Source organism: Scyliorhinus torazame, chromosome 10 (genome assembly GCF_047496885.1).
Source record: "Scyliorhinus torazame isolate Kashiwa2021f chromosome 10, sScyTor2.1, whole genome shotgun sequence".
NCBI classification, from domain to species: Eukaryota; Metazoa; Chordata; class Chondrichthyes; order Carcharhiniformes; family Scyliorhinidae; genus Scyliorhinus; species Scyliorhinus torazame.
Genome location: NC_092716.1, coordinates 111,220,590 through 111,246,597, shown reverse-complemented (window position 1 = coordinate 111,246,597; position 26,008 = coordinate 111,220,590). Strand labels below are relative to the sequence as shown.

General features: G+C 49.3%; 1 protein-coding gene across 4 annotated transcripts in view; it reads left to right on the top strand.

The window, feature by feature from the left end:
* Positions 1–25,615, top strand: part of fcsk (fucose kinase) — a 497,568-nt gene extending 471,953 nt beyond the window's left edge. For all 4 annotated transcript variants that reach the window (XM_072518609.1, XM_072518607.1, XM_072518610.1 and 1 more), the window contains 3 exons: positions 4,834–4,933; positions 15,938–16,161; positions 23,058–25,615. In XM_072518609.1, coding sequence (XP_072374710.1) covers positions 4,834–4,933; positions 15,938–16,161; positions 23,058–23,141 — 408 coding nt within the window. In that variant the 3' untranslated portion in view covers positions 23,142–25,615. The remainder of the gene's footprint in view (positions 1–4,833; positions 4,934–15,937; positions 16,162–23,057) is intronic.
* Positions 25,616–26,008: the final 393 nt, after the last annotated feature.

Below are 26,008 nucleotides of genomic sequence, written 5' to 3'. Positions count from 1 at the left end.
TCAAGAGAATGGTTCCAGAGATGAAGAACTGTAGTTATGTGGATAGATGTATGAAGCTGAGGCATTTCATCTTGGAGAAGAGAAGATTAAGAGGAGATTTGATAGAGATATTCAAAATCATGAGATGTCTGGATATAACTGTTCAATTAGCGGAAGAACGCAGAACCAGAGGGCACAGATTTAAGGCGATTGGCAAAAGGAGCGATGACAACATGACAAAAATCCTTTTACCAAGCAAGAGATTTGACTCTGGAATGCAGTGCCTGAGAGTGTGGTGGAGGCAGATTCAGTCAAAAGGCAATTGGATGGGACGGCATGGTGGCACAGTGGTTAGCACTGCGGCCCATGGCGCTAAGACCCGGGTTCGATCCCGGCCCCGGGTCACTGTCCGTGTGGAGTTTGCACATTCTCCCCATATCTGCGTGGGTCTCACCCTCACAAACTCAAAGATGCGCAAGTAGATAGATTGGCCACGCGAAATTGCCCCTTAATTGGAAAAAAATTGGACAATTATCGAAGAGAAAGTATTTGCAGGCTAGGGCTACAGGGAAAAAGTGGAAGAGTGGCACGAGGTGAGTTGTTCTTGCAGAGCTAGCATCAGCCACCTGTGCTGTAAACATTCTATGATGTATTGATGTTCTGGATACTGGGTCAAATGAAAATTCAAGACTCGAGGCCGATGGATTTCTTTAGTAAGGGAACAAAGGTGGATAAGTGGAGTTGAGTTGTAGATCAGCCATGATCTGAATAAATTAAGGAACAGGCGCAAGGCGTTGAATTGCCTACAGCGATTCGTACCTTTGCTGATTTTTCTCTTCCTTACAAAAAAGCTAATTCTCAAGTGACCCTCCATCCGTCATCCTGGCTCCCAGTAGTTGAACGTCACCATAGAATCGTAGAATACCTACAGTGTGGGAGGAGGCCATTCAGCCCATCGAGTCTGCACCGACCCTTTGAACAGTCACACTACATAGGCCCAATCCCCAATCCTATTCCTGAAATCCCATCCTAAGGGCAATTTAGCATGGCCACTCCACCTAACCTGCACATCTTTGGACTGTGGGAGGAAACCAGAGCACCCGGAGGAAACCCAAGCAGACAAGGAGAGAAAGTGCAATCTCCACACAGACAGTCACCCAACATCGGGATTAAACCCTTGGTCCCTGCTGCTGGGAGACAGCAGTGCTAACCACTGTGCCACCGTGCCGTTACACTGAGGTAAGTGAACTTGAGCGATGGTAGCAAATCTTACCATGTGTCAGATATGTGTGAAAGGAAAACTACCACCTGTGAGTCACTCGGTGAGGTTCCTTCCTGAGCAGATCATTAAAAGGGAGCTGCCCCCATCACCCAAATTAGAGCCAGACCAAGTAGGCCAAAATCAGGAAGCACTTTTCCACACAAAAGCCTATGAAACTGTAGAATACGCTCCCATAAAAGTGAAAGCAAAATAATGCTGCTGGAAGTCTGAACTACTAACAGACAATGCTGGGTACACACAGCAGGTCTGGAACATCTGTGGGAGATAAACAGAGTTAATGTCTCCAGTCTGTATGACTCTCCTTCAGAGCTTTTCTTTCTGCACCAGTGGGGGAAAATGTGGGTGTTATGGCTCTGGGATGCCAACACAGCAAGAGCAATTCTACTTGTATGGCAGAAAAAAAACTCCATTTATTCCATGGCTCATATTTGTTGGTTTCAACTGAACACATTATAGCTCAGGAGAAGAGTTAAACAGACTTGAAACATTAACTCGGCTTCTCTCCCTCCACAAGTGCTGCCGGACCTGAATTTTCCAGCAGTTTCTGTCATGATATCCACATTAACATATCATGGTGCAATCACACACACACACTGATGGACAGGTAGTTGGACCAACCAACACACACACAACATCGCAGCCAATCACCAGTGAGAGCACACGCACTATAAAACAGGGACCACCACAGTTCCCGCTCATTCTACCAGGAGATAGCTCAGAGCACAGAGCTCACAGCGTGCCACTCAGACATACACCATGTGCTGAGTGCCTCACTAAGATAGTGCAAAGGCTGGGTCCACAGGTTAGCTGGTGAAGTACGAACCACAGCCAGAAGTTAATAGTTATTATTGCACAGAATAATAAAACAGAGTTGTACCATCTACAACCGTGTTGGTTCGTTTGTGTATCGGAACACCCAACACGACAGTTTCTGTTTTATTTGTGGAATATTCTTCCCCAAAAAGGCTGTGAATGCTGGGGCGGAATTGAAATATTCAACACTCTTGATAGTTCGTTATTAGGTAAGAGCATCAAGGGATATGGAACAAGACTGGTAAACATATTTCAAATATTGATCAGGTATGGTCCAGTGAATTACAGATAGGCTCGAGGGGCTGAATGACCTCCTACTGTCCCAGTAGGTATGGTACCATAATGCTTATGTTACTGAACTAATAATCTATACTAGACTAGTAACTAGTATTCAAGAATACAAGAAATAGAAACAAGAGTGAGCCAGCAGGCTCTTCAAGCTTACCCCGCCATTTAATACGATCATGGTTGGTCGTATAATAATAATCTTTATTATTGTCACATTAACACTCAATGAAGTTCCTGTGAAAAACCCCAAAGGTACACAGTAGCCAGGGACACGGATTCAATTCCCGGCTTGGGTCACTGTGTTGAGTCTGCACCTTCTCCCCGTGTCTGCGTGGGTTTCCTCCGGGTGCTCCGGTTTCCTCCCACAGTCCAAAGATGTGCAGGTTAGGTGGATTAGCTATGATAGATTGCTCCTTCGTGTCCAAAAGGTTAGGCCGGGGTTACTGGGTTATGGGGTAGGGTGGAGGCGTGGGCCTAGGTCGGGTGCTCTTTCCAAAGGGCTGGTGCAGACTCGATGGGTGGAATGGCCTCCTTCTGCACTGCAGGGATTCTATGATTCCACAAAAGAAATCTGCCATCTTTACCCAGTCTGACCTAGATGTGACTCCAGATGCACAGTAATGTGCTTAATTCTTAACTGCCTCTGAAATGACCCAGCAAATCATTCAATTGTATCAAAATAGCTTTGAAAAACAATAAGAATAAACCAGACAGACCACCCAGCATCAAACTAGGTTCCGGACACTTATTTCCTGCCACCGTTTCAGTTGATGTGGGCGGTGAGCAGTACATCCCTGATTGTTTGCCAGTGATCTATCTTGCTTTCTGCTTCTTTGAGTCGCCCTCTTAGCCACCGATCCATTGGTGATTAGCACACCTAGATTAGCACTAGCGAGTGATGCAATACTATTAGACACAGTGAAACTCTCAGAGCCGGTGACCTCTGGAATTAGGAAGAGGCACGCAATCACAAATACATTCGTCAGATACATAGACCCCTCACATTAACCACTCTGGCCATAGACACCCCCCCCCCCCCTTCCTCCACATTAACCACTCTGGCCAAGCCTCTTAACAGTTACACCTCTACTCCGAAATAGTACTCACCTGCACTACTCCTCCACTGCAAACACCACCACTCCTCTGGTCCTCACCTCGTTGCCTCTCCTCGTAGCCACCGCCTCTCCATCTCGCCTGCTGATAGGGCTGCCTTGCCAGCCGCTGCTGGGGTCAGCCTATCGGGATCCAGTGCTCCGAAAGGCCTTGCTCTGATTGCCTATTTGTTTTCCCTAATTATTTTTAAACTCTGATCATTGGAACTGGTGTATGCTGGTCATGTGGCAGCTGCCAGCGCCGTGGAGCCCCCTGGAGACCCTTCATGGTCACCGCATGTGCACGGCCCCCTGTTTGGGAATGCCTGCCTTATATTGTTTTGTGTGTCACTAACACCATGCTAACTGGAATAGATTCAGAAAAGATTTAACAGCTCAAAGCTGGGCATCCATGAGACACTGTGGGCCATCAGCAGTAGAATTGTATCCAACCAGAATATATAACCTCATGCCACCAGGCATACCAAAAAATGAGCTGCCTGTAGTGATCTGCACATCTATATATATTCAAGGGTTAATGTAAATACACTAGAACTAAGTAATCACTAGAGGGAGCACTAGAGAGGTATTAAATAGATAGACGGGATCCAGGATCTCATTCTTCACAGGAACTGCAGCTAGTGAGCAGGACTCAGACAGACAGCTCACATGTAACATCTAGTGTAAGCTCTGGAGAGAGAATTAATTTACTCAATAGAGCATTTGCTTCAACTGGAAGACTACGAGCTTTATTAGGACATACGAAATAATATAGTGCCAACCTGATGAAGCTTACAACACAGGACAACATGCATGCTAAACAACAAAAGCAGTGTGCTATAAACAGAGCTGAGTGATCAGACTGCCTAGGCTCCTTTGACAGCACCTTCCAATTCCCTGACCTCCGTCACCCCAAAGAACAAGGGCTGCCGACACCTGAGAACACCACTACGTGCAAGTTCCCCTCCAAACCACACACCACCCTTATTTGGAAAGATATCGCCGTTCCTTCACTGTCACTAGGTCAAAATCTTGTAACTCCCACCCGAACGGCATTGTGGGTGTACCTAGAGAACATGGACTGCCATGGTTCAAGAAGGCAGCTCACCACCACCTTCTCAAGGGCAATTAGGGATAGGCAATAAATGCCGGGCTTGTGTGCGTCAGCCATATCTGATGAATAAATAAAAACATATTGCTTAGAAAGTTCCACTAGAACATTCTTCTCAGACAGAGGAAGTTGGAAAGCAGGTTGGCTGAATACCAATAGCTTCCAATCACATGTGAGAGAGTGGTATCAGCAGGAGCCAGTAAGCAGCTCTAGGCCTAAGACAGTTGGTATTGATCCCAGTTCCTGAGATTGTTTTTGGTGTTTTGTAGGATGTGCTGAGGAATTGGTACGCCAGGCTGCCCAGTATAGTGGAGAATGTTGACGCATTGGTCAGGAACACAGAGGAATGCGCACAAGCTTTTATCAAAGGTAAGCAAGGCTGCAGTAGAAGGCCCAACTGCCATCTGCACTATCTCAAACTCTCCCTGTGGAAAAGGCATCACTTTGTGTAGTACTACCAGAAAGTTCCAGGTAAGATTGCAGATAAAGTTGCTTCCCACAGTGTTACTACGTTACAGAGGCCAGGATGTCTCTTTTAATCTCTGACCTGGACTGGGTTAGATTCAGTCTCTGGCTTAGGTGAGTAATTCTTAGTTATTCGCCCAAGCCAGAGACTGAATCTCAACTTCTGATTCCCCAAAGCCTGTCTACCAAGCCTGTCTACCTTCTATGATGCTCAATTCAGGAGTGTGATGGAATACTTCCCACTTGCCTGGATGAGTGCAGCTCCAACAACACTCAACAACCTTGACACCATCCAGGACAAAGCAGCCCACTTGATTGGCACCAGGTCCACAAACATTCCATCCCTCTACCACCGACACACAGTAGGAGCAGTGTGTCCTTTGGTGCTTGACGCTTCTACCAATGGGAATAATATTTCCCTCTCTACTCTGTCCAGATCTCTCATGATTTTGAACATCTCAAGTAAATATCCTCTCAACCTACTGCTCTCTAAGGTAAACCCCAGCTTCTCCAATCTGTCCAGGAAACTGGCGTTCCTCATCCATGGAAGCTTTTCATAAATCTTTTCTGCACCCGCTCTAATGCGTTCATAGCCTTCCTAACGTGCAATGGCCAGAACTAGACAATACTGCATTGAGGCTGATCAGTGTTTTCTAAAGGTTCACCAGCACCTCCTTGCTTTTGTGCTCTCTGCTTCTATTTATAAAACCCAGGATCCTGTATGTTTTATTATCCACTTTTTAACCCTGTCCTTCTACCTTCCACAACTTGTAAAATAAACCCCCAGGATCCCTCTGCTCTTGCTCACCTTTAGAACTGTACCCTTTATTTTATATTGCCTCTCCACGTTCTTACATCAATATGCATTACTCCATATGTCTCTGCATTAAATTTCATCTGTCACATGTCCTCTCACTCCACCAGACTGTCAATATCCTCTTGAAGTATATTTCTATCCTCTCACAGTTCACAACACTTCCAAATTTGAGGACAATTTGAATAAAGAAAAGTTTTGGACTTAGTACGACACGCTGGGGAACTTCAGAATATACCTTTCTCCAGTCTAACAAACAACCGGTTACCACTACAACTATCCCTCATTTAGCGCTCCTAATGTGCTCCTTCAAAGCTTAGTGCTAAACAAAAATCACTTTCCCATAAGAAATCATGTAATAAGGGTGGGTTACGTTCCTGACCTATAATATTTACATTAAAAACCTATTGGCTGCCTTGAATCCAACTGGCCCAAACATCCTCTTACTAACTCTAGCTTTAACAGCCACTCGCTGCTTCCCAACTCTTGCTCACCGCCTCCTCACTCCCTCTCCCAAACACCTCGCTGCATCACTGTACTATCCCCTCTCCTCAGCATTCTCAGTGAGGGGAGAGAGGGGCAGCACAAAGGCAGCCACTTTACGGATTCCACCGATTATCTTGAATTCTTTGCTTGTGTAGATATTAGTGCACTCAGGATTGTTCAGCAGGTGCCGCCAATCGCAAAGCACATCTAAAAGTAGACATTTTGTTTTGAGTTTTGCAAGCTAGGGCTGGGACAGGGTCAGGAGAAGGAACATTAAGCGGGATGGATTGGAAGGGTCAGGAAAGGCAGTAAATGGGAGGGGGTGGGGCAGCACGGTAGCACAAGTGGATAGCACTGTAGCTTCACAGTGCCAGGGTCCTAGGTTCGATTCCCCGCTGGGTCACTGTCTGTGTGGAATCTGCACGTTCTCCCCGTGTGTGCGTGGGTTTCCTCCGGGTGCTCCGGTTTTCTCCCACAGTCCAAAGACATGCAGGTTAGGTGGATTGACCATGATAATTTGCCCTTAGTGACCAAAAAGGTTAGGAGGGGTTTTTGGGTTATGGGTATAGGGTGGAAGTGAGGGTTAAAGTGGGTCGGTGCAGACTTGATGGGCCGAATGGCCTCCTTCTGCACTGTATGTTCTATGAGTGAGGTAGTCAAGAGGGGATCGGAAAACAGAAGGAAAGGAGCAAGCAAAGGAGCTAGAGGTATAGTGAGTGGACTGGAGCGAGGAGGTCAGTTGAAGGGAGCAGAGAGCGAGGGAACTGAGATGCGGAAACAGCGAGTTGGAAGAATCGAGCGAGGGGGAGAGCAGGTAGGAGAGCGTAAGGGAATCGACAGAGAGGGAAGCAGCAAGCAGGGGGATAAGGAGAGGGAAGCGCCAAGCGAGAAGGAGTAAGGGGCTCAATTGAAGGAGCAGTGAGCGAGGGGGTCAGAAGAGCAAAGAGGTGAACAGGATATAGCAGGGTTTCCCAAATCTTTCAGTCGCGGAACCCCTAATGACCTCCCAAGAGCATCAGAAAACCCAAATATCTCATAATCTCAATGCCATGTTTCTGCCGTGAAATAGGTGCGAACACAAGGCAAATGTAAACAAGTCTTTTCTACCTATATTTTATTGGGACGCCGGACCAGACTCCAAGTTTTGTTAGGGTACCCGACAAGAACTCCAAACAATTTTTTTAATGTGTAAAACGATGAGGAAAGGATACTTCACCCCAGGAGTGATGATTCTGACCAATTGGTATCTTTTATGTTAAAACAAACTTTAATTTAAACACAAAATTAACATCAAAGAAATAGCTTTGCAAGTATCAGTTAAACAGTTCTTAAATATAAGGAAAATTACTAATTACACCTGCCACTAATTGCAATTAAGCAACCCAATACAGTTCAAAAGCTACTTATAAATAAAGTTAACAAAACAGTTACTTGCTAATCTGTGCAGTCCTTTGGAGAGAGTGACCTTTTCAGGAACAACCTGAAAATCCTTGTGTCTTGTCAGACTCTTCTGCTCAACCTAATAGCATTTGACAAAACTGCAAACTTCAAAACTGGCTCCTACCATTAATTGCATCATTTGTATCCCACTAAGATGTCTCATCATCTGCTTAGCAAGGACTAAATACAATCCCTCTCCAAGGAATGTTGAGCAATCACAACAATATCCCATTAGACATTTATATGTAAACAAGTAAATGGTTAAAATCAATCATCACCTCACCTTTTATGACTCCTATATTACAGCTTTCGTAGACACACTGCCTGTATATATTTTAAACTAGAATTTTTAGTAACATTACTGCCACAAATAGTAAATGTAATTTATAACAATTTCTACATTCATCACAATCTATGCATCTATTGGGAATTAGGAAGAGGCACACAGTTCCAAATATATTTGCCAGCCACATAGCTCCCTCACATTAACCCCTGGCCTAACCACTTTCCCATGGCCCCTTAACATTAACCACTTGACATGGTAATAATTTAAAAGTTCTCTTATTTAGAAAAATACTTAATTCTTACCTTTTATCATATTTAATGGGGGCAATGATGCTGGCAAGTTGATTCTCTTATCGGACATGCACATTTCTCGCTCCTTCACACACATAAACACACTCTCACCTTGTTCCCTCACCCACACACTCACATCTCTCTCTTACAAATACAAACACACACACACCTCACTCACACACATTCCTCTCACACAAACACACACACCCTCTCACACAAACACACACCCTCTCACACAAACACACACCCTTCTCACACAAACACACACCCTCTCACACAAACACACACCCTCTCATACAAACACACACCTCTCACACAAACACACACCCTTCTCACACAAACACACACCCTTCTCACACAAACACACACCCTTCTCACACAAACACATACCCTTCTCACACAAACACACACCCTTCTCACACATACTCACACAGTCGCCCCTCTCTCGCTCACATACTCACCCCTCTCTTACACACACTTGCCCCTCTCACTGTTATGGGCCAGGGTTTAGAGAACCTCAAAGTGTTTCATGGAGTTCACCTGACCCACAACTTTTAATAGATTGTGGGATGGGGAGCACACGGCCCACTCTACAGGTGTGGTACAGCAGAAATGGAAAAGTATTTTTTAAAGCAAAACAATGTTTATTCTATGAACTCAAGTTAATCTTTTTAAAACATAGTGAACATCTTAGCAACCATTAATTCAACCCCAAAGATTACAACACCATGTAATCCTTAAGCTGTCCTTTTAACATCCATAAGACTTAAAAAAGAACTTTTAACAGAAACACATCAGGCTAAAGTCACTACTGAGAGCAGTTATTAGTTTTAAATCACCAAAGGATCGATTTGCAGTTTTTAGATTACAGAGAGAGATTCTAATACCCCTTCTGGCTGTGACTGCAGCTATCCGGCTCTGAAAATGAAACTAAAACACACCCTGCAGCAAACAGCCTAAAACGGAAATAAAAAGCTGACAGACAGCCCAGCTCCACCCGCACTCTGACATCACTGATAAACACCCATTTCTTAAAGGTACATTTCTTAAACACCCATTTCTTAAAAGTACTCTCACATGACATCACACACACTCACCCCCCTCTCTCACACACACTTGCCCCTCTCTCACACACACTTGCCCCTCTCCCACACACACATTCACCCCTCTCTTTCACACACACTCACCCCTCTCTCACACATGCACTCACCACCCTCTCTCACAAACACACTCATCCCTCTCTCTTGCACACACTCACATCCTCCTCTTACCAAGCTGAAAGCCCCCCCCTCATGCATGCTTCTCCGAGGATTGAACCCCTTTCTCTCATGCATGCATCTGCGAGGTCCGAATTCTTTTCCCCCCCACCCCACCCCCGCTCCCTATGCACACCTCTTCGAGGCCCACATATCTGCCCTCTCTCACACACCTGTCCATGGCCTCTCACTGCTTCCCGTCGCCTCTTTTTGCTGCCAGCTCCATTCGCAGCACAAATCCTCGCTGCTGCCCACGGGAACTTTTGCCCACCAATAGCAAGATGGTATAAATCAAATGGGACAATCAGAGAAAAACCTCACGGATCACTGGTTGCTGATAGGCTGGCAGTGCTTCAAGAAGCCTTGCTCAGATTAGCCTATTTTATTGCAGTAATTGTTTTTGAGTAACTTGCGAACCTGCGTTTGTCGGTCATGTGGCGGCCGCCAGTTCTGCGGACCCCCTGGAGAACCTTCACGAACCCCCGGGGGTTTGGGAAGTCCTGGGGTAGAGTGAGGGGCGGCGAGGTCAAGGGAGCCAGGGGGTCAGGAGTCAGCCGGCGAGCGAGGGGGACTGGTATGTGCTGGAGAGGGTTGGCGAGCAGGAAGGAGTCAGGAGGTCAGGAGTCCGCTGGCGAACAAGGGGGTCCGGTATGAGCCGGTGGGGGTCAGGAAAGGGGCAGCGAGTGGGAGGGCGTGGATCGGTCAAAGGGCAGTGAGCGGGAGCGAAGGAGTCAGGAGAGGGGCAGCGAGTGGTCTGGAGTGAGGGGGTCAGGAGTGGAGCAGCGAGTGGTCGGGAGTGAGGGGGTCAGGTGTGGGGCAGCGAGTGGTCAGCTGTGAGGGGATCAGGAGTGGGGCAGCGAGTGGGCAGGTGTGAGGGGGTCAGGAGTGGGGCAGCGAGTGGTCGGGGGTGAGGGGGTCAGGAGTGGGGCAGCGAGTGGTCGAGGGTGAGGGAATCAGGAGTGGGGCAGCGAGTGGTCGGGAGTGAGGGGGTTGGAGTGGGGCAGTGAGTGGTCGGGAGTGAGGGAATCAGGAGTGGGGCGGCGAGTGGTCGGGAGTGAGGGAATCAGGAGTGGGGCAGCGAGTGGTCGGGGGTGAGGGAATCAGGAGTGGGGCAGCGAGTGGTCAGGTGTGAGGGGGTCAGGAGTGGGGCAGCGAGTGGTCGGGAGTAAGAGTTTCAGAAAAGAGGTGACAAGTGAGAAGAAGCGAGCGAGGCAGTGAGGGGAATGCTGAGAAGGAGCGAGTGATGCGGCGGACATGAGGGAGCGAGAGGGTCTGGAGAGTTAACAACTGATGTGGTGGTGTGTTTAAAAATAACATACTGGGCACGTGCAATTCCCTTAGACTTTTCGGTGCACGTGCAGAAGCTAAAATGAAAATGGAGACAAGTGTTATTCGGGTAACTTCCGTTATCTGCGCTAAAGCAAAAAACACTATTCAAACACACTTAAACCGTGTCATCTAAACACTCTGATTCCTGTTAACTAGCCAACTTTGTATCCATACAACTATCGCTTTTATTTCATGGGCTTTAACTTTGCTGACAAGTCTGTTATGTGGCACTTTATCAAACACCTTTTGGAAGTTCACGTATACCACATCAACAGTATTACCGTAATCAACACTCTCTGGGAGCGATTCTCCGATATGGAGACCAAGTGCCCGCGCCGTTGTGAACGGCGACGTGAGGAACGCAGTGTGCAGAGCGCTGGAGCGGCGCCGTCATCGCGTGACACCACGATGACGCCGCGCCACGGAAACACCGGGGGACAACATGGAGGAGCCCCGTCGCGCTGCACCCCGCTTCAGGGACAGTGACCTGGAGTCACTGTTGGATGCAGTGGAGGAGCGCAGGGCCATCCTCTACCCCCGACGAGGAAAACGGCAGTCAAGCAGCACCGTGAGGCGTGGATGGCAAGAGGTGGGGGCCTCAGTCAGCGCTGGGGGGCACATCCCCCGCACGGGGGAATAGTGCAGGAAGAAGCTGCGCGACCTGGGGGGAGGGGGGGGGGGGGCAGAGGGGTGCGCCGGGGGAAGGGGGGGGGCAGGGGGGCTGACTGCACCCGGGACACATGTGGATCCCCACCCCCCCCTCCCCCCGTGGGCAGGTGCCATGGCGTGCGTCGGAGTGTCCCTTGCGTGTGATAAAGTTGCGTTCATACGTGCGTCCTGCAAATGTGCGTCTAACCACGTGCTCCACCCCCCCCCCCCCTCCCCCCAGGGCAAGACAGCGCGCAATTTCCAGGAGCGTGCAAGAACCGGAGGTGGATCTCCCCAGCTGCACCCCCTGACCCCATACGAGCAGAGGGCACTGGACCTTGCCGGGGGAGCCACCAGCCGGGAGGGAACGCCGTGCCAGGTCGGAGGCGAAGCTCCAAGTGAGAATCCACTGTATGCATGCAGTCCCTCATCCCATCTCTGTCCCCACCCGCCCCTCACACCCCACCACCTAACACTGCACCATCCCACAGTCAACGCCCTCACTACGCACCCCTCAACCCCTAACAAACGACGACGCAAGACTAACGAGACCTGCCTTAATGTGTTATCCAGGGCCACACGAGCACCGCCGTGGGACCGACCGTTCACCAGGCCGGCGTGCAGCACCAACCTCTTCCGGCTGCAGTGTCCAACCTGACAGACGGGGACGACAACGGGCAGGAGAGCCATCCTCTGAGGCTGGCACACCGAGGCCTGACGCACAGAGGACAGTCAAAGACGTCAGGACAGACGTCAATGACTCATATGAAAGTTTGACGGACGGGTAGGGGACAGCTAGTCCGGACAGTGACGCACAGAGGAAGTCGCGGCACTCGAGGCACGGTGGGAAGGAACCTCGCACCGGCCGTGGTCGAAACCCAGCGGGCCACGGCTCCACACAGGAGACAGAGCTGGGGACAGACGAAGACCTAGCGGCCGCGGCACTGCTAGGTGTGACCACACCCCCCAACACAGATACACTCACGTCAGTTGGGCAAGTTAGTGGCGAGGCTTCTGGTGCGCACCACACAGTCAAACCGGTACAGCAAGTCAGGGTAGGCGAAGCCGAGGGCCTGGATGGTCGGAGGGCAGGCCAGGCCCAGCACCCAGCTGCTGCCCAGATGGCTCCCGCTTTCCTGGCCATCCCAGGCCCACCCACTGACCCGATGCAATTGGCATCCCAGGGACCAGACGACGGGATGACAGCTGTCTTCCGGCAACTGCAGACGCAGCTGAAGGAGTCCAGGAGCAAGGAGTGTTGCCAGTCATGGCTGCAACCCAGGCTGACACCACATGGGTGGCGTCCGCGATGGAGGCAATGGGGGAAACGGCTTCGGCCATGGGTCAGGTTCTTCAGGGCGTGGGGCTTAGTGCGCACGCGTCATCCGTGGCTCATGACAGGACTGCCCTCTCACAGGCAGCCATGCTCCAGAGCCACATGGACATTAGCGCCGGGCTCCGGCCCAGTCTCAGCAGGCCATCGCTGAGAGCATCGGCGTCACCCAAACGAAATGACCCAGCGGGAGGTAGCAATGGCCCTGACAGGGATGTCGCACTCCCTCAGCTCCATAGCCGGCAACGTTCAGAGCCTGGTCGATTACACAGCGGGCCTCCAGGACTGGCAACGCTAGGTGTCGGTGGTGCAACGGGGCGTGCCTCCCCACACACCGCCGTCCCTTAGAGAGGCCCGGGGGCCAATTGGCTCCCCGGGGGAGGAGGAGGTCCCGGTGCCTGTCCCTGTAGCCACAGCAAGGGAGGAACCGGGGCACTCCCCCCGTCATGTCCCTGGTGCATCTGGTGAGCAGCGGGCAGAGGAGGGTGTCACCACGCCATCCTGCACGCCTGCCAAGCAGCCTGGCCCATCCAGGCCGGGCCGCCCCAGGAAGCGCGCGCCGACGGGAAGCCAAGTCGAAGGGCAGGACTCTCAGCAGTCCGCATCCACTCCTGCTGTACCATCTCGGGGAACACCTAGACATAGTGGTAGGGCCCGTAAGGCAAAAATGTTAGGCACGTAGTAAGTTGGCACAGGTGCAGGGCACAGATTAGTTATAGGGGCTAGGGCACGTGTGTTGCATTGTCACAATAAATGTTGCTACTCCAAACCTCCATGCATCTGCCCTTTTTCTGGGCGTGGGGGGTTGGGGGGGAAGCGGGGGTGGCGGTGTTGGGGGGGGAAGCGGGGGTGGCGGTGTGGGGGGGTTGGGGGGGGGAAGGGAGGGTGGTGGTGTGGGGAGGTTGGGGGGAAGGGAGGGTGGTGGGTTGGGGGGGGAAGGGAGGGTGGTGGTGTGGGGGGGTTAGGGGGGAAGGGAGGGTGGTGGTGTGGGGGGGTTAGGGGGAAGGGAGGGTGGGGGTGTTAGGGGGGAAGCGGGGTGGTGGTGTGGGAGGGTTGGGGGAAGCGGGGGTGGCGGTGTGGGGGGGTTGGGGGGGAAGTGGGGGCGGCGGTGTTGGGGGAAGCGGGGGTGGCGGTGTGGGGGGGTTGGGGGGGAAGTGGGGGCGGCGGTGTTGGGGGAAGCGGGGGTGGCGGTTTGGGGGGGAAAAGCGGGGGTGGCGGCGTGGAAGGATTGGGGGGGAAGCGGTGGTGGCGGTATGGGGGGGTTAGGGGGGGAAGGGAGGGTGGCGGTGTGGGGGGGTTAGGGGGGAAGGGAGGGTGGCGGTGTGGGGGGGGTTAGGGGGGGAAGGGAGGGTGGAGGTGTGGGGGGGGAAGTGGGGGTGCCCACTGACAGTTCTGGCCGAGGATCATCGCAAGGGTGAGGCCGGGAGTGGAACCCACCCCGACACCAAACACGCCTTGTCCTCCATGCGACAACGCCCGTGGCCCCACATGGACATGTGATGGAGTGTCCTTGACGCATAGAGGGGACACCAAGGTGGCGGTGTTCAGAAATGGCCATGAGCCAGACGGTCAGTAGCGATTTGTGGCTTACAGCTCATCGCAGAGCGGGTTGTCATCATCCAGCGTGGCAGTGTTCACACCCGCTTACGGAGGTATCAGCCTACCGACAGTGACGAGGTGCCACAGGTGCGGCGTGCTGGTGGTGCCGTGTCTGGTAGGGTTGGGTGTTGGTGCGGGACGTGTGTGAGGGGGGTGCTGCGTGGTGCCAACGCGCGCGGTCAACGGTGCCAGTGCCCTGAAGAACGATGCCCTCCCCCTAGTGAGCGAACCGTGCGCTGATCAGCGCATCGCGTGCCCGCTGCCTCAATCGGTTCCGTCGTGCGGCCTCTCGGCCGTATCCTGCGTAGATGGTGTCTATATGTGCAACCGTCCCACGGCTCATCCGGAGTCTGCTCCTGCATGCCACCTCCGTCATGTCCTTGCACGAGATGCGGTCCTGGTACACTCGGTCACGCATGGCACGCCTCCGCCGCCTTGGAACGACCACCTGATCGTCCTCGTCCCCAGGTGACGCTTCAGGATCTGTGTCGTCGCCCTGTTCCCAGCTGACGACGTGGGGATAGTCTGCACCCTCCGCCTCCTCGTGGACTGGTCGGGCATGGTGGCCTGTAGCAGCAGCGCCTGGCACGGGGCCCTCCGCTGCCACTCCCTCTGCCGCACCCTCCATCAGCCTCCCTCCTCGCACGCGACGGTTTGCCATCTGCATGGCTGCCGCTACCGCCATGAACATCGACGGCTGCTGCGAAAACATCATGCACTTGAAGACGGGGGGAGGGGGGCGGGGGGGGGGGGGTTGGCATGGGAGGGAGAGGCAAGAACGGTTGTTAGTAGGGCGCTTTGACAAGCGGCAGCCAGGGCTCTTTGGATGAATGGGTGCCCAGGCAGCCTGCACACTGTTCAATCAGACATCCACCGTCCCACCCGCCACGGTATCCGTTTCCCGCTAAGCTCAACACGTGCCTCCGCATCGCTCGGCCAGCAGACAGACCCCTTCACCATGGCGCCGGTTTGGTACGATGTCTTTGCCACCCTCCTGCGGCCGCACTCCATCGGGGGTTCTCCGTCCCGCGGCCAACCGTTAGTTGCCCCACCCCCCCAACCCGGCAGGATGGTGGGATAATTTCCCCGCTCCGCCCTCCGTTCCCCTTCCCAGGACCACAACACTGCCACCCTCCCCAACCCCATTTTCCCCTTCCGTGCACTCCCTCACACAACCCATCCTTGTTGGCCTTGTCGTCGCCCGTCCCAGACCGCCATCCCCCCCCACTCCCCCCCCCCCCCCTCCTCCCCTGCTTACACCCCCCCCCCCCCCCCCCGCCCTAAAGTATTCATTTAGTCCCTCAGCTCCATACGTAAATTCCCTAATTGGCCCCACCTTTCCTTCACTAGCTTTTCACTATTTGCATGCCTGTCAAAGAGGGAGAGAAGGTGTGTACTTTAAAGTGGATAATCTGTGTATTTGACAGGTGACCTCTCTGGGATCGGCCAGTGCCTGAACACCTATTGGCAGCAGAAGAAGTGCATGGCTCCTGGATGTGAGCCGTCTGCCGTCCGACACATAATGGCAGTCCTACGCCCCCACGTGCACGGGCAGAGTTTGGCTGGGGCGGGTGGCGGTGGCTTCCTTTATCTCCTGACCAAGAAACCTCGACAGAAGGAGGCAATCGAGAGGATACTGAGAGCGAGTAAGGTACGACGGTCAGCTGTCACTGAGTCCCTCCCACATTGCATCGTTGCTGTATCTGTTCCCACAGGGCTCCAAACTGCTTCAACCTCTTGAGAATTCAGTCACAGCTTATGTTATCATTTATTGTGAGGGAATTGATTACAAAAGTAGGGAGGTTATGCTTCAGTTGTATGGGCACTGCTGAGACGACATCTGGAGTCTTGTGTATGGTATTGGTCTCCTTATTGAAAGAAAGGTGTAAATGCGTTAGAAACAGTTCAGAGAAGGTTTACTAGAGTAATACCAGGAATAAGACCATAAGACATAGGAGCGGAAGTAAGGCCATTCGGCCCATCAAGTCCACTCCACCATTCAATCATGGCTGATTTCAACTCCATTTACCCGCTCTCTCTCCATAGCCCTTAATTCCTTGAGAAATCAAGAATTTATCAACTTCTGTCTTAAAGACACTCAACGTCCCGGCCTCCACCGCCCTCTGTGGCAATGAATTCCACAGTCCCACCACTCTCTGGCTGAAGAAATTTCTCCTCATCTCTGTTCTAAAGTGACTCCCTTTTATTCTAAGGCTGCGCCCCCGGGTCCTAGTCTCCCCTGCTAATGGAAACAACTTCCCTACATCCACCCTATCTAAGCCATTCATTATCTTGTAAGTTTCTATTAGATCTCCCCTCAACCTCCTAAACTCCAATGAATATAATCCCAGGATCCTCAGACGTTCATCGTATGTTAGGCCTACCATTCCTGGGATCATCCGTGTGAATCTCCGCTGGACCCGCTCCAGTGCCAGTATGTCCTTCCTGAGGTGTGGGGCCCAAAATGGTGTGGTATTCTAAATGGGGCCTAACTAATGCTTTATAAAGCTTCAGAAGTACATCCCTGCTTTTATATTCCAAGCCTCTTGAGATGAATGGCAACATTGCATTTGCTTTCTTAATTACGGACTCAACCTGCAAGTTTACCTTTAGAGAATCCTGGACTAGGACTCCCAAGTCCCTTTGCACTTCAGCATTATGAATTTTGTCACCGTTTATAAAATAGTCCATGCCTCCATTCCTTTTTCCAAAGTGCAAGACCTTGCACTTGCCCACGTTGAATTTCATCAGCCATTTCTTGGACCACTCTCCTAAACTGTCTAAATCTTTCTGCAGCCTCCCCACCTCCTCCATACTACCTGCCCCTCCACCTATCTTTGTATCATCGGCAAACTTAGCCAGAATGCCCCCAGTCCCGTCATCTAGATCGTTAATATATAAAGAGAACAGCTGTGGCCCCAACACTGAACCCTGCGGGACACCACTCGTCATTGGTTGCCATTCCGAAAAAGAACCTTTTATCCCAACTCTCTGCCTTCTGCCTGACAGCCAATCGTCAATCCATGTTAGTACCTTGCCTCGAATACCATGGGCCCTTATTTTACTCAGCAGTCTCCCGTGAGGCACCTTATCAAAGGCCTTTTGGAAGTCAAGATAGATAACATCCATTGGCTCTCCTTGGTCTAACCTATTTGTTATCTCTTCAAAGAACTCTAACAGGTTTGTCAGGCACGACCTCCCCTTACTAAATCCATGCTGACTTGTCCTACTCCGACCCTGCACTTCCAAGAATTTAGAAATCTCATCCTTAACAATGGATTCTAGAATCTTGCCAACAACCGAGGTTAGGCTAATTGGCCTATAATTTTCCATCTTTTTCCTTGTTCCCTTCTTGAGCAGGGGGGTTACAACAGCGATATTCCAATCCTCTGGGACTTTCCCTGACTCCAGTGACTTTTGAAAGATCATAACTAACGCCTCCACTATTTCTTCAGCTATCTCCTTTAAAACTCTAGGATGTAGTCCATCTGGGCCCGGAGATTTATCAATTTTTAGACCTCTTAGGGTGGGTTGTCTTAATAGGAAAGGTTGGAGAGGTTCCATTTTTATCCACTAGAGTTTAGAAGAGTAAGAGGCAACTTGGTCAAAACCACTAAGATCCTGAGGGGTGTTGACAGGGGGGATGTGGAGAGGATGTCTCCTCTTGTGGAAGAATCTTGAACTGCAGGTCAATGTTTAAATATAAGGGACAGGATTCTCCATCCTGCCACACCCATTTTCTGGCATGGCTCGCCCCCGCCGGCAGCCGGATCCTCCGTCCCGGCAGCCAGCCAATGGGGTTTCCCAGTGTGGTCACCCTCACGCCGTCGGGGGATCCGCAGGCGTGAGTGCGCTGCCGGCGAAGCGGAGGATCCCACCGACCGAGAATCCTGCCGAAGGAGTCACTCATTTAAGATGGCGATGAGGGTAATTTTTTCTCGAGAGGGTTGTGAGTCTCTGGAACTCTCTTCCTCAAAAGGCAGTGAGTGGAAGCAGAGTCTTTGAATATTTTTGAGGCCGAGCTGGATTGATTAACAAGGGGTGAAAGGTTATCGGGGGTTGCAGGAATGTGGGGTTGAGGTTACAATCTGATCAGCCATGATCGTATTGAATGGCGGAGCAGGTTCGGCAGCCCAGTTTCCTACTCCTGCTCCTAATTCGTTTGTTCGTATATATTCCCAACACTATGATCTTGGGATTTGGAAATGCAGGAACTTTGATATGACTGTTTACATGATGTGATCTAAACCCTCACATACTTTGAGCAGGATGATTGTAGTAGATATTGTGTGATATAAGGGAGAGGGTGTAATTAATCTTTCCCAATTGTGCAAAATGGCTTCAAGTAAATCAGAGCCTGATTAACTCTCCCGCCATATTTTCCATTGTAGTCCACCAATTTCACCCCAAGGTGACCAGTGTTGGGAATGCCAGGTTTCTTTTTAACTTAGAGTACACAATTCATTTTTTTTTCCAATTAAGGGACAATTTATCGTGGCCAATCCACCTACCCTGCACATCTTTGGGTTGTGGGGGTGAGATCCACGCAGACACAGGGAGAATGTGCAAACTCCACACAGACAGTAACCCAGGGCCAGGATCGAACCTGGGTCCTCAGCGCCATGAGGCAGCAGTGCTAACCACTGCGCCACCGTTCCGCCTAAGGGGGAATGCCATTGATAAAGATACATTCACCGTGTTGGCTAATAATTTTCTTTTAATGTGTAGGTTTTTCTCTTCTCCCCTGTGACATCCCATACCCCAAGTCAGGCCAGGACACTGCTGAGTCAGTCTGCCACGCTGATGAGACCTGGTGGCAGACCTGTCACTTCAGCGGAGTAGCAATTTTCCCATTTGGCTTGTGATAACTAGCCAAGCACGAGCAAGCTTGTTAATGCCATGTTCTAATAAACTTCAACTGGTTAAACTCCAGCAATGCCTCTGTGCGAACCAGGATTCCATAAACCCTCGGCATCTACTCAGTCTGCAGCTTTAATAAGGTGGGCATGTCCCTAAAGAGAGAGTCTGGACCATCCATACTAAACAACCAACCCATGGAGATTTCTCTGTAACTTGGTTTGCTGAATGCTTGGAGTGGTGACCGTTTCTGTCCGTACAGATTCCCAACTGTCCCAACAGAGAACATTTTTTGTTTCTTTTTGCCACCTCTCCTGGCTGCACCATCCCTGGCTGGGGATAGCTCACAGATGTGAACAACCCTCGAGCACCTTGTCCAAGTCATATGCAAGTTGGCAGGCTCTACAACTGTGAGTGGCATCACAGTTGAGCCTGAACTTGTCCCCAACTGACCATTCAGAAATGTTGCACTTTCCAGTACTAAATAGTGACAAGAACGGAATCCTGGACAACTTTTCCTTTTCCCAAGTGTCCCTGCTGCTATCCTTTTGTTTATAAATTTAGAGTACCCAATTCATTTTTTCCAATTAGGGGCAATTTAGTGCTGCCAATTCACCTACCCTGCATATCTTTGGGTTGTGGGGGCGAAGCCCACGCAAACACGAGGAGAATGTGCAAACTCCACACGGACAGTGACCCAGAGCCGGGGTCAAACTCCCTGCTGCTATCCTGACATGATCACATAATATAGTCTGGGATAGTCGGCATTGTGTGGTGCAGAACCACATCAGTCATGCTTTTACCCACTGAGCTATTGAGACAATCCAAAATACCGGAACCTTTTACAGTAATAGAATCACAGAATCACAGAATCAGTAAGGCCTTTGACAAGGTCCCTCATGGTAGACTAGTACAAAAGGTGAAGTCACACGGGATCAGGGGTGAGCTGGCAAGGTGGATACAGAACTGGCTAGGTCATAGAAGGCAGAGAGTAGCAATGGAAGGATGCTTTTCTAATTGGAGGGCTGTGACCAGTGGTGTTCCACAGGGATCAGCGCTGGGACCTTTGCTGTTTGTAGTATATATAAATGATTTGGAGGAAAATGTAACTGGTCTGATTAGTAAGTTTGCAGACGACACAAAGATTGGTGGAATTGCGGATAGCGATGAGGACTGTCAGAGGATACAGCAGGATTTAGATTGTTTGGAGACTTGGGTGGAGAGATGGCAGATGGAGTTTAATCCGGACAAATGTGAGGTAGTGCATTTTGGAAGGTCTAATGCAGGTAGGGAATATACAGTGAATGGTAGAACCCTCAAGAGTATTGAAAGTCAAAGAGATCTAGGAGTACAGGTCCACAGGTCACTGAAAGGGGCAACACAGGTGGAGAAGGTAGTCAAAAAGGCATACGGCATGCTTGCCTTCATTGGCTGGGGCATTGAGTATAAGAATTGGCAAGTCATGTTGCAGCTGTATAGAACCTTAGTTAGGCCACACTTGGAGTATAGTGTTCAATTCTGGTCGCCACACTACCAGAAGGATGTGGAGGCTTTAGAGAGGGTGCAGAAGAGATTTACCAGAATGTTGCCTGGTATGGAGGGCATTAGCTATGAGGAGCGGTTGAATAAACTCGGTTTGTTCTCACTGGAACAAAGGAGGTTGAGGGGCGACCTGATAGAGGTCTACAAAATTATGAGGGGCATAGACAGAGTGGATAGTCAGAGGATTTTCCCCGGGGTAGAGGGGTCAATTACTAGGGGGCATAGGTTTAAGGTGAGAGGGGCAAGGTTTAGAGTAGATGTACGAGGCAAGTTTTTTACACAGAGGGTAGTGGGTGCCTGGAACTCGCTACCGGAGGAGGTGGTGGAAGCAGGGACGATAGTGACATTTAAGGGGCATCTTGACAAATACATGAATAGGATGAGAATAGAGGGATACGGACCCAGGAAGTGTAGAAGATTGTAGTTTAGTCGGGCAGCATGGTCGGCATGGGCTTGGAGGGCCGAAGGGCCTGTTCCTGTGCTGTACATTTCTTTATTTTTGTTTACAGTACAGAAAGAATCTGTGCCCTCTAGTTCTTGATGTACTCCCAAGTGGTAACAGTTTCTCACTGTTTACCCTGTCTGTGTGCCTTAGAATCTTGAATCAATCTATTAAGCCCCCTGTCAGTCTTTTCTCCAAGGAAAAAGACCTACCCTCTCCTACGTATCCTAATAGCTACAGTTGTTTATCCCTGAAATCATTCTTGTGAATCTCCTCTGTACTCTCTCCAATGCCTTCACATCCTCGCTCAAGTATGGGGCCCAGAACTGGACATAGTGCTCCAGGTGAGGCCGAACTAGTGTCTTATAGAAGTTCACCATGACCTCCTTACTCTTGTATCCATTGCCCTTATTAATAAAACTTCGGATACCATGTGCTTTATTAACTTATTTCTTAACCTGCCCTGCAGCCTTCAATGTCTTATGTACGTTTGCACAATATGACTCTTCTTCAGAACTGATCCTTCTTCAGTCTTATTGAACTCAAAATTCTGTTTCTCTTACCACAGATGTTGCCAGTCCTACTGAGTATTAACTCCAGCATTCCCTGTTTTCATTCTCCCTAAAAGCTGGCGAGACTGAGAATCGATTTAAAATTTCAAAACTGAGATTGATAGATTTTATCTTTAGCCAGAGAATTAATGGTCATGGAACCAAGACATGGTTAAGATACAGACATGGCTACCCGATAGCACAGTGGTTAGACTGTTGCTTCACAGCTCCAGGGTCCCAGGTTCGATTCCCAGCTCGGGTCAATGTGCAGAGTCGGCATGATTTCCCTGAGTCTGCGTGGGTTTCCTCCGGGTGCTCCGGTTTCCTCCCTCAAGTCACGAAAGACGTGCTGTTAAGTGAATTGGACATTCTGAATTCTCCCTCTGTGTACCCGAACAGGCGCCGGAGTGTGGCAACTGGGGGATTTTCACAGTAATTTCATTGCAGTGTTAATGTAAGCCTTCTTGTGACAATAATAAAGATCATTATTATTAAGAATGGTGGAACAGGCTTGAAGGGCTGAATGGCCTCCTCAGAATCCTATGAATGCATGTGGGATGTTAGCACTGCGTGGGTCTCACCCCCACAACCCAAAGATGGGCAGGGTAGGAGGATTGGTCATGCTAAATTGCCCCCTAATTGGGGAAAAAATAATTGGGTTCTCTAAATTTATTTTTAAAAAAGGAATTCATACGGGCATTGCGGGTAGAGCTGGAAGGTAAGGACAGAGGGAGCATCTCCCATGTAGTTAACGGAAAGGGTCATCTTCCATCTTTTATCAGCTCTCTTGACCCTCAGACACTGGACCCGTTCTCAGTTATTTAGAGACACCTCATTTCCAGTAATGTCTACTCCTAACCCTTTCGTACGGAGTTGTTTAAATAGTTTCTCAGAAATTTCTAAAACGTTACGTAAATACAAAAACCTGTCTTTGTCAAATAACTGTGTTTCTCCACCTCCTGCTGCTGTCCAGCCAATTGTCATATAGGTTAAGAAGGGTCTCAATAAATGTTTATAATCGGCAATAGTAACACCAGACTTTGTATCAAGTTTCCCATCTCCTGACCAGAATCCCGTCTCTCTCCAGGAAGCTATTAGTCTGGTGTTGCTTAGGTGCGGGCAAGATTATAACGGATCTGAATTCTGATCTTACAGGGCCTGGGGAACTTCAATGTCCATGAGGTGGAAGTAGATGAGACTGGCATCACGGTGTGTCTGAGGGAAACAGAGGAAGAATGAATCCTACATGGATTATTCAATGCACCAGCTCCTGCCTGATGGAATAACACTTGGATGAAGCAAGAATCATGAACAAACTTTGGACTATTGCAGATGAATCAGAAAAATCACTGGGTATAATGATAACATGCAAGAAAATTGCAAATCATTGGAGGTATTAACTGTTTTGATAGTAAAGTTTACTGTTGCGAAGTCACGAGAATCAGAATCAATCCAGGATGTGCTACAGGCATCGGATAGAATTGGTATCGAAATAATAAATTCCATGAGAACTCGGCGATAGTGCAACTGGCAAAATGATGTCTGTCTGAGCACTTGATTCACACTCCAGGATTTGTTATTGCATTTAGTGGCACTTGGGAGATTTCTTTAGTCAGTTGCTTTTCTTTGGAAGCGTGTGGGAAATTAGACCTTTTTCATAACTATTATTCATCTCGGCATTTGGGCATCATTGGCTGGGCCAGCATTTATTATGGTTTGCGTCAGAGGGAAGTTCAGAGTCATCCACATTGATATGGGACTGGACTCCCATCGATCATACAAAAACACAGATGATCTGTTTATTATCAAATCACTGTGTGTGGGACCTTACTGTGTGAAAATTGTCTGCTGCGTTTCCCACATTACTGCAGTGGCTACACTTCTACTTCATTGGCTGCAAAGCGCTTTGAGATGTCCGCTGATCGTAAAAGGCTCTATACAAATGCAAGTTTTTCTTATTTCATTAGCTGCTATGAAGGGCACTGGGATTAATATTGCACTGCTGATATCTTGACAAATACATGAATAGGATGGGAATAGAGGGATACGGACCCCAGAAGTATAGGTTTTAGATTAGACGGACAGCATGGTCAGTGCAGGCTTGGAGGGCTGAATGGCCTGTTCCTGTGCTGTACTTTCCTTTGTTCTTTGTTCTTACAGAAGAGCCAACACAAACATAATGGTCTGTGGCCTCCTCCTATTGTTCTGAGGATTTGATGATTCTCTGCTGAGACTGTGATAACTGTGGCATAATTTAAATAACTAAATAAAGTGGTTCGATCATCTGTTGGCTGAAGATTTCTCTCGATAGTGAGCTGGTACTGTTAACAGAGCAGAGCTTAATACGATGTTAGCCCTCATACTGTCTAAACAATAATTTAAAACTGCCTTTTTTTATTAGTACAAAAGCTAGTTCCTTTTTTAGGAAAATCTATAAGCTCTTCCCAGTAACACTGTATTCACACAAATAGAATCTTGGCAAAGCACTCGTGTTACGAGAATCATAAAATGATGCTTGTCTTCAGTGTTATAACATCAATAATTTTGCAACACGGAAAAATCCATATCGTGTTAATACTATCAATGTCACTTCAATTATAATGCACCAAATTTCACAGAGCAACAGTTGACAGATAGGTACAGTCGTTACGGACAATTGGCACTTAGTCATGATGCTCATTTGGAGAGCCGGTGCAGACACAATTGGCCGAATGGCCTCCTTCTGCGCTGTAAAGATTCTGTGAGTAACACAGCCAGCCAGCTTTCTTGGCCATGTCACAATGACTGTTCACCCTGCACTACATTATTTAGTTTTGGAGTTTAGATTTTGGATTAATGATTAGTAGTTCGATTCTGGGATGGGGACATGAGGGTGGTGTGCCCTTCTCTTCTCTTTTAATCCTCATTCCATGGGCTTTTCCTTCACTGGGGCCTGCCATTCTGATTAGCTCATCCTTTCTGTTGCTTTTTGTCCTGTTTTTCTTGTCAACATTGTATTTTGATACTGTGAAAGGGTTAAGGTATTGAGGTTGATTCTGGTCCCCATCAAATTATGACTAAACCAAGGTTTGAGATGCGCTCGTTCTCAGTCTTTTGTAGGATTATTTTTATTTCATGGGATGTGACCATCATTGGCAAGACCAGCATTTGTTTTCCATCCCTAATTACTCTTGAGAAGGTGGTGGTGAACTAACTGCCTTCTTGAACCATTGCAATCCATGTGGGGTTACACCCACAGTGCTGATAGGGAATTTCCAGGATTTTGACCCAGAGACAGCGATATAGTTCCAAGTCAGGATGGTGTGTGTCTTGGAGGAGAACTTGCAGTTGGTGATGTCCCCATGCGTCTGTTTCTCCTGTCTTTCGAGGTGCTGGAGCTTCTGGGTTTGGAAGGTTCTGTCGAAGGAGCCTTGACAAATTGCTGCAGTTCATCTTGTATATGGTACACATTGCTGCTACTGTGCATCGGCGATGGGGGAGTGAATGTTGGGTTGCCAATCAAGTGAACTCCTTTGTCCTGTACAGCACCAAGCTTCTTGAATGTTGTTGGAGCTATAGTCATCCAGCTAAGTGAAGTAATTCATCATTCTAAATTGTAACTTGTAGATGGTGGGCAGGCTTTGGGGAGTTGGGAAGTGATATTACTCACCACAGAATTCCTGATTTTGTCATTTTTAATTTCAGAGGGATTCTCTTATTGTGTCTGGTGGGGGGGAGGGGGGGGGAAGAGGAGAGGAAGAGAGAGAGAGAGTTGTATCCCTTCCCCAGACACCTTGTTGATGGGTGTTCTGACAATTCTTCATCTCCTTGTTGGTGGGGTTTCCTCAGTGGAGGATGATTCAAGTCTTCCAGAGTCGGTAGGGCTTGAGTTGTGCCTCTGATTTGCCTGGAGAGGAGTGAGGTCTGTTGGGTTTTGGCATGATGTAAGAATCCTTGGTTTTCTGGCTCCTGTATACGAGAATGTACACTACCAAACCATGTCTTGCACTGAGGACGGTATCCTGTTGTTCTCCTTCGCTTGGAGTATCTTTTTATTGCTTGGAGGCCTTGGGAGGCTGAGCTAGGTTTCAAATGTGTAGCTTTTTCTTACTGGCGAGAGGGGATGG